The 9,821-nt window shown below is 37.8% G+C and overlaps 1 protein-coding gene across 1 annotated transcript; it reads left to right on the top strand.

Annotated features, from left to right (window-relative positions):
* Positions 1-6,934: 6,934 nt before the first annotated feature.
* LOC120524350 (olfactory receptor 6N1-like) lies at positions 6,935-7,897 on the top strand. The gene has a single exon (XM_039746213.1). It carries the CDS (start codon positions 6,935-6,937, stop codon positions 7,895-7,897), a length of 963 nt encoding a protein of 320 aa, XP_039602147.1.
* The last annotated feature ends 1,924 nt before the right edge of the window (positions 7,898-9,821 follow it).

Genomic DNA, 9,821 nt, shown 5'->3' with positions numbered 1-9,821 from the left:
TTTACCTCCTCTTTGCTCGATCAGCTGTTGGCTTGCTGCTGCCGCCGTGCCATGTGATCTCCATCTCATGCAGCGCACTTCTGTCATGTCACTTATGTCCATCTATTCAATCTATTTCCACTTTTACTTTTCGTCAATATCGCATTGAATTTTGATTCCGTGTTTGGAATTACATCGTGACAACGCAACATATAACTGCCTGTGAGTGAATATTTTTCTCTCAACACGAACTTTGTCTGACAATAGCATTCACACAAATGAGAAATGATTTCTCTCATGGGATTTCACTTTCACCAAACAATAAATGTTTTAATTCTTGTGGATATGCCGTCTTCATTGGGAGGAAACACTACTTATTTTTTCCTTGATGGCAACAAGAATTATACGATCTACAAGTCTCCTACTTAAAGTTTAAATCTGAACAATTTATTTGATCTCTTTTCGCTGTTCTGTTATTTAACCAAGTAATAATTTCTGTTTGTTTGCGCTAATGTGATTCTACTATCCTTTTTTTGAGACTTTCAAATTTTCGTACTTCCATTATCTCTAACCTGCTATGCATGTGTCTGCGTTCAACATTTTTGAATTCTTTATGACATTCTACTTTGTCATCTACTCTTTGTCTTTTATTTCCAGCCCGGGCGTGGTTAAATCTCTTGGCACAAAGTCTCATCTTGCGGGACGTGAAAGTGTCACTCTGAGAAAGTCATGTCTTGTCTCCGTCCGACCTTCCAAGATTTTTTTTTTATAATAGAGAGAAGTTGTCATGAATGAGAATCACATCCTTATTTTCTTGCAGCACGTTTTTGAAGTCACATTGATTGGGAGGGATTGCGTTTTCACTGCTTATTCGAATGTTATTTGAAATCATTTAAATTTTCTGATGTTTTATTATGGGCACCATTCTTAAGGGAACTGTTTCATTCAGGGTGCTATGGTTTTGTTTTTCAGAGTTCACTGGGTGTGCGCGGTGTGTGATATTAGCGATACAGCATTTTAAAAAAAGCCAATGGTGCGCATGTTCTGATCATCTGAGATTAGAGATGTTTCAAAACAAACTTCCTTTATATTATCGAGTTTTCTTTTGAGATCTCTGGTATAAAGCTGTGGAAAGTCAGCCTCTGACTATTTTAGAAGAGGTATGGAAAGTCCTTTGGGGAAAATCTGTGATTCTGGAGAGTCAGGTTACCAAACCACACCAACCCTAATGCATCAGGTCAATAGTGCAGAAGCAAAAGTTCACTAGTGTTTGAAGAATGAATTTGATCATAATTTGATACTCTCTGGATACAGACGTTTGTGATAAACACGTACTATTATATAGTCTATGTGATTATTTCTTTACTTTAAAAAAAAATGTTGATTTCACCTCATTGCACTTACAGTCTTACATATTACATTTTCTTTGTTTTCTTGTTATGCTTCAGTATCAAACAACATTTCTTTTAAAAGAGCAGAACTTCACGTGTTTAATGACTATACTAGAGGGATCAGTGAGGGCGGATTTCTTGCCTCAGATTATCTTTAGGGAATCCAAGTCTGTGCTTTCTAAAAGAATAATTAGGAATTCAGAATATAAATGCGCACAGCTAAACCTGTGATTTGAGAACGGAGCAGTCCAAAGGAAGTCTGGTAAGAACAAGCTATTCATGCTAATAAATGTGCATTCAGGGACTAAAATACAGTATATGTTATTATAGATTTGAATTTGATTATAAGAGAACACATACTGTATATAGGAGAAAATACTGATACTGGTATGAGTCTCCCTTAACAATGTTTCTTATCTCGCTTCTTATGAGCTTCATTTGTTATGTTTCTTAACAGATCTACTTGGAAGAAAAGGGCTTATTGATAAAACTTGAAATAAAAGTTTATGTGATTTCTTAATTTTTTTCTATGTCAGACGCTAAGCAATTATAGACAATTAGGCTTTTAATTTTACGGAGAAATTAAATGTGAGACTTAGTCATTTAGATAGATAGATAGATAGATATGAAAGGCACTATATAATAGATAGAGAGAGAGAGAGATAGATAGATAGATAGATAGATAGATAGATAGATAGATAGATAGATAGATAGATAGATAAGGCACTATATAATAAATAGATAGATAGATAGAAGATAGATATAGTGAAAGGTACTGATATGATAGAATGAAAGATAGATAGATAGATAGATAGATGTGAAAGGCACTATATAACAAATAGATAGATAGATAGATAGATAGATATAGATAGATATAGATATGAAAGGCACTATATAGATAGATAGATGGTGTTTTACAGAGGAAATGCATCTGCTGAATTTTTTATTCTTCCCAATCAACAGTAAGCTGAGACTTCACCCCTAAGAATTTCACTTTATGCGTATTGTTTCAATCATGTTATTATTTTTCAGAAGGCCAAGCTATGTGGTTTTCTTTGTAATGAGTAAAAAGGAATAATTCTTTGCTTTGTGTGTAAAATTGTGTGTTTATATTAAGTAATTTAAGAAGGATTATTACTGTTAAGAGTTTCATTATATTAAGTAGATAAGTCTTCTTTTCCAATAAGGAAAAACATGAACAAATGTGGCTACAAAACTTAAGAACTTAAATAAATAGAATGCCACAGTTTGCCTGCAGACCTCCAGTGACAGACCCCTGTTTGGTTGCTCAGCCGCAGGACCCTGTGATGTCATTTAGTGGCCTAATGCTGGAGGTATGAAGTGTAATGTAATGTAAGTAATGGCTAACACGGTACAAGCAGAGGTGGGTAGAGTAGCCAAAAATTGTACTCAAGTAAGAGTAGCGTTACTTCAAAATAATTTTACTCAAATAGAAGTAAAGAGTAGTCATCCAAAAAATTACTCAAGTAAGAGTAAAAAAGTATTTGGTGAAAAGACTACTCGAGTACTGAGTAACTGTTTGATCATAATAAATGATTTATTTTTTAGAAATGTTGTAATAAGACAGACAAAAATATAAAATAATGTGCAAATTCTTTCTATTTCCAAATAACAAAATAAAAAATGAGTAAAAATAAATAACATCTTTACAAAATAAAGATGCACAAATAACACAAAGTTCTAAATCTCAGTTTTTCACAACAAAGCTTTTGAAGCGAATACCTCCAGTAGGTAACACGTATGTCTGAACAGTGCAAACTGCTTACAGTGATGAGATATCCTGTACACTGACAGTATAATACTGCACATTCACTGGCCCTCCAAATAGCACAGCTGATAATAAATAACATTAGAACAAGGCAGGTTGTACGCGTACAACAAGTCTCACTTTACCTTGAGTGTCTGTGTCTGTGCATGTTTGGTTAAAACGTGTTTGTTTGTTAAGCTTCAGCAGGAGTTTGCTCTCATTTTTCATGTATTCTTTCCTTCCCTATCCACTGTCTGTGATTAGTTTGTGCCGCTATGCTGCCACAGTTTGTGTGTGGTCATGTGACTGCATGGCTACGTCTGATTGGTGAAACGGAGTCTTGTGATTATTGTTGCTACGTCTGATTGATGAAACAGTCATGCAGTAGATCCACTGACGGCTTCTCACTGGTAAAAATATAGCGTATCTAATGGAAAAAAAGTAACGAGTGTTGCCCAATGTAACGAAGTAAGAGTAGCGTAAGTATGGTGCAGTAAAATTACTCTTAGAAGTACAATTTCTTTAAAAAGTTACTCAAGTATATGTAACGGAGTAAGTGTAACTCGTTACTACCCACATCTGATATCTTTGCATGGGGTGATCTTGAAAGTGTGAGGTTCCAGGGGTCCATTGGTTGTTTGGATAAACACGTGTGTGGATGCAAAGGCTGATGTGAATCCAGAGCATAGATAAATATAACTGCATTTCTCTAATGAAGCTTAATATCGTAAACTACCAAGTTTCTACATTTGTACTTTAGCACTCGTTTTATCAGGTGTGCATTTCCCCAGCTCAAATTTAAAGGCACATTAATGCTAAAATATTATAATTGTCACAGTTTGTATTTATTTATATTTTTAATGTTACAATTTGATATCTCAAATGCACCCCTCCTGTAAGGGTTTTGACACGCATTGAATCTGATTTAGCTTTAAAAAATGATTTGTACCACATTTACAGTAAAGAGGTTTGCTTATTTTAACATCTGATCAAAGCACCATTTTGTCTCAATTTTTGGACTTATGGTTGCTAGCCACTTATTTAGGAAGGAAGGAGAACTTGTGGATTTCACCTAATAGAGGATTTTAGCTGAAATTCTTCTTCTTTCGGCTGCTCCCGTTAGGGGTTGCCACAGCAGATCATCTTCTTCCATAATTTTAGGTGAAATTATTGATATAATATAATACTGTATAAATTATTATTAATATTAGGTGATATTAGATATAGGATATGCACTTCCTGATTATTTCAAATTGGATAAAAATACTTTATGTGGGGTGAGCTTTGCTTTATTTTCTTTTTGACTTTCCGGAATACACATTTGTCACTTTTAGTTTTCTGAACTATACTTTTTGGTTTCTCATTGGCACTCAGTGTAAATGTACATTTCATCTTTGAATTACAGTCTGCCATTTTCAATTAAGGTCAGTCAGTCAGTCATTTCTCAACCTGCTATATCCTAACACAGGGTCAGGGGGGATGAAACAAACCCCAGGCAGGGCACCAGCCCAGCACAGGACACAGACACACACGGGACAATTTAGGATCGCCAATGCACCTATCCTGCATGTCTTTGGACTGTGGGGGGCCAACCAATGCAGACCTGGGGAGCACATGCAACCTCCACGCAGGGAGGACCCAGGGAGTGAACCCAGGTTTCCTTACTGTGAGGCAGCAGCACTACCCACTGTGCCACCATGCTGCCCTTTTAATAAAGATATAACATATTAAATAAGCTCTGATTATTTCTGCAAGACAATCCTAGGCTCCTGCAGCTGGACCAATCACAAAGGGTTCTGCCACTGGAGGTCTGCAGCCTGAATCTGTTATTTTATTTCAATTATTTCAGTTGTATAGTCGCATTTGTTCATTTTTTTCTTTATTCTGCATCCTGAAAATGTTAAATCACCAGACTTTACAACATATGTTTTAAACCGTAACACTGTGTTATGGAAATATTATCGTACTAGCTGTCCTCCGCAGCTCTTCCACATAGTAGTGAAACAGGACAAACTTTAAAAATCAATAAAACAAATGTAAAAATGTCATTTGTATTGAGAAGAAATTCTATTGATGGCTTTCCTATTGGAGGGCCTCTTGATATACTTAATTTTTTGGTTTTCCTATCACGATGCACGCTCTTCGGCCATCTCACGTTCTCTCGATTAGCCCCGAGGCGTGATGCCTGCTCTTCAGTTGACTCGTACTCTCGCTGAGATGCGTGTATTCATTGATCCGCTCTGAGGCGAGCAGTTCGCTCTTGTGAGGTTTCTCTTTGTCTAGATAACCGCTTTCTCTTTGCATCAGCAGTGGGACATCCAATTGAAAAACTTTGATGTTGGGGCATACTTTTTTTTCTTGATAAGTGAATAGCTATCAATGTAGCTGTGATCTCTTTACCAAAAAATGTAAAAAGTTGTCAGGGTATCTTTGGACAAGAGGAAGGTAGGTACACTCCAATGTCAAACACTGGCACTGCGTCTGATCGTGTTCAGCTCTGATGGGAGAGCATCCCCTGTATGGGGAGAAAAGCATGTGGCTATGATATCTCTGGCATTGAACAGATACCCTCTAAAACACATGGAGCTCTGATCTCTCTCTCTCTCTCAAAAATGTCAAACGTTACTCTTTAACAATCTGTAGATGATAATGTTTGCTGAATAAAAAGGTACCACTAGCTAAGCAGAGGCAGCACATGGCGAGAGGTTGAGCGACTTGAACGGAGGCTGACGTGTGAGTGAGGAGGACCCTCCCCGGCTCCCTACTCCTGAGCTCCCTCCTCTCAGCCCACAACTGCTCTCTCTCGGATTCACGTGAATAAATCGGTGCTGCAAGTGAACTATGATACTTAAAGCGATGAGTGAAGTCACAAAATCAACCGGAATGTTCAAGCAAATTATAGAAAAAAACAGATCTGAATCTGTTAAGTAGTTCTCTTCATTGCTTAAATCTAGTCAGTTCACTGACATAACAATGAGTCACTAGGTATGTGCCCTCTGAGCAGCTTCTACACAACTTGTCAGTTTACATCTTTACAGCTTTGACACCAGCCATTTGTAATTTAACTGAATGTTTAAAATGTATACAATGTGACTGGCATTTCTAATCCAGTGATGTAATCTTTTCTTTTTACTGATGGTTGCTGGTCACTGCTGACCTGTTGTCAGCATCATCAGCTTCAGCATTACCATTCCACTTTTCCTACTAGGGAATCCCCAGATGCTTGCAGTCAAGAGATATACTCTCTCCATGATGTGCTCCTCAGTTTTACCGAGTTTCCTAGGCCCTGTATGCCTCTTGAGGGAGCATCTAAACTACTTGCCCAATTCAATACATGTCTAATACAATTTTTCTAGAAGTCTCCTTTCTTGCTTTGGGGGTTTTAGATCTTCTTTTTCTTTCAGCTGCTCCCGTTAAGGGTTGCCACAGCGGATCATCTTCTTCCATCTCTTCCTGTCCTCGTCATCTTCTTCTGTCACACCCAACACCTGCATGTCCTCTCTCACCACATCCATAAACCTTCTCTTAGGCCTTCCTCTTCTCTTCTTCCCTGGCAGCTCTATCCTTAGCATCCTTTTCCCAATCTTCCCAGCATCTCTCCTCAGCACATGTCCAAACCAATGCAATATCGCTTCTCTGCTTTGTCTCCCAACTGTCCAACCTGAGCCGACCCTCTAATGTACTCATTTCCAAAACCAGATTAATGAACTTTAATAATAATAAAGAGATTGAAATTACCTAAAAAGATTGAAATGCACATGTGTTGTCTTACAGGTCTGAACTTGAAGGGTGTGCCATGTCCAGACTGAATGAGACCAATGAAGTCGTACAAGCATTCATCATCGTTGGCTTTCCGGGATTTCAGGAACGAGACGTGAAGAACGTTATTTTTGGCTCCTTGCTGACTGTGTACTTTTTCATAATTTTAGGAAACCTTCTCATAATCGTCATCTTTTTACATGATGAAGACCTTCACATCCCGATGTACATACTTATATCGTGCCTTGGCTTAGTAGACATAATTATTGCAACCAACACCGTTCCCAAAATGCTGGCCATCTTTGGCTCAGACTCTAATCTCATTACGATCTCAGCCTGCTTCACTCAGATGTTTTTCACCCACACCACGACCACTGTGGAGTCTCTCCTTCTTGCACTCATGGCTTATGACAGGTATTTGGCCATCTGTAAACCGTTGCATTACCATACGTTAACAAGTAATGCCTTGGTCCTGAAGCAGATTGCTTGCTGTTGGGTCTGTGGATTCATTGTTGCAATCATTCCCATCATTTTGGCTTACAGACTGCCCTTCTGTGGACCCAACAAGGTGGTCCATTGCTATTGTGACCACTCTTCAGTGCTTAAGTTAGCCTGTACTGATACCAGCCTCAACACCTACGTCGGTTTAAGTCTAGTCCTGTCTGTCTTGATTTCTCCTTTGGTCTACATTCTCTTCTCATACATGAGGATCCTCATCTCAGTTCTTAAGATCAGCACTCACAAGGGCCGTGTAAAGGCCTTCTCGACCTGCGCCACACACCTGCTGGTCATTTCTGTGTTCTTTCTCGTTGGTGCCGGTGTCTACATATGCAACAGGATTCCGGGAACTTCAGCCGATGTGCGCATCTTGATGGCGCTGATCCAGAACGTGACACCGCCTCTCATGAACCCCATCATCTACTGCCTCAGGTCTAAAGAGATTCAGCAGAGCTTTTGGAAAACCTTGAGGAGGAACAGAACGTTACCGAAGAACCCCTGAGACGAAGAGCTGGTAAAGATGTGTCTGCAAATCCACTTAGTCAGAGACTTTGAGGTGCGCAACTTAGTAGACAAATAAAGCCAAGCTTGGAGACTTAATTAACATTCTTAATCCTAATAATGATTGCAGTATGTTGATTTTTTTCTGTCACAATAAAACATATTTTCATCTCTATTTGCTTATTTTTCCATATCTCAGTCTGATTACCATCTGCATGACATAGGCATGTTTTTTCTTGTAGTCTTACAACGCTCGCCAACCCTTGGACCTGTGCTATGCGTTAGCCACTTCTCAGCTCTGCCGCTCGCTTATGGGGAAGCGGATGTGCAATTTAAACATTGTTATTTTCATGGGAATTGTTACATACTGTATGCATAATAGAACTTACTATTTTACATTACAGCGACTAATTAGCCATAGTAAAAAATTGTAAAACATAATAAAATGAAAGAAAACTATGTTTCATGTTGCGTTAGAGGAATTCGTTGTGTTATACATTTTTATTCTTGTTTGGCTTTGAAATTAACACGCAAATACTTTTTAAACTTACACTTTTAGTGTAAAACTTCAGTAAAAACAATATTTGGAATTAACTTTTCTTCAATATGGCATTGAATTTTGATTCTGTGTTTGGAGTTACATCGTGACAATGCGACGTATAACTCCCCGTGAGTATCATTTTTTTCTCTCTAATAAATAAACCGACTTTTTCAAATGTTTGTCCCTTTGATTTGTTAATTGTCATAGCAAAAAGCTATTCTAATGGGAAACTGTAAACATTTTAATGTGAATGGCATATCAAGATCTCCTTTGGTGTCTAATGTTATACCGCAGAATAACTTGTTGCCTGTTGTGAAAAGTCAAGCAAAATGACCCCTTTTTATTGGCTAACTAAATAGATTACAATATGCAAGCTTTCGAGGCAACTCCGACCCTTCTTCAGGCAAGTTGTTGCCTGTTACAATTTTACACGTCAGAATTGTTCGACCAATTTTGAATACAGCTTATCTTGTCCTTTGCATAGCCCATCACTCACACATAAATTGCACAATAACATTACGACACGTCTTTCTTTCTATAGTAATTCGTGCAGTGGAAGACCATCACCACCAACTGTTTCAGTGTAGTCTATTGATACGCATTTAACCAATTTGTCATGTAACCGATTGACAATTATTGCGTTAATTCGTTTGACTTCATCGTTTTTCGATGCTAGGATTGCCCGTGTACTAATTTCTTCTGTTGATAACCCTTTGGGATAAAATTCTTCAATAAGATTTGGACATAATAAGTCTTCTTTTGGGAAGTTAATGTGAAGAAAACGTAAAAATTTATAAGAGCTTTGAGTGCAGGAACTGTGTCTGACAAAAGCACTCAAACGAATAAGAGGAGAGAGGACTGTGGGCATGGGCTGTTAACCAGAAATGGTTGAGAGGAGGGTGGAAACCCCTCTATCAACTTGAAAAACAATAACAAAGGAAAAGGATAAAACATTTTGTGAAAGTGCCTAAGGCAGAATGAGAGTTCTAATCATCTTACCAAATGTTGTATTTCCAGTTTTCTTTGGTATATAAACAAAGGGGAAAAACAGAAATATAGACAGCATATGCAGCACCTATAAAAAGAATTAACCCCCTTGGAGGTTTTCACAATTTCTTGGTCCAAAACATTGAATCCCAGTGGATTTAATTTGGCTTTTTAGACACTGATCAACAGAAAAATACACTTTAATGTCAAAGTGATAATAGATCTCTACAAAGCGGTTTAAAATAATTAAAAATATCAAATAAATAATAATTGATTACTTATGTATTTGCTCCTTCAGGACAACATTTAGTATTTAGCCAGCCATGACAGCCTTGAGTTTGTGTGCTCAGGTCTCTTTCTGTCTCTATCACCATTGCACATCTCCACTCTGCCATCT

The sequence above is a fragment of the Polypterus senegalus genome, chromosome 2 (genome assembly GCF_016835505.1).
Source record: "Polypterus senegalus isolate Bchr_013 chromosome 2, ASM1683550v1, whole genome shotgun sequence".
Lineage (NCBI taxonomy): Eukaryota > Metazoa > Chordata > Cladistia > Polypteriformes > Polypteridae > Polypterus > Polypterus senegalus.
The sequence above is the reverse complement of the archived record's forward strand: the minus strand, read 5'-3'. Positions and strand labels throughout refer to the sequence as shown.

Excerpts from the sequence above, each read along its gene's own strand:
- LOC120524350 (XM_039746213.1), top strand. The coding sequence starts at position 6,935 with ATGTCCAGACTGAATGAGACCAATGAAGTCGTACAAGCATTCATCATC.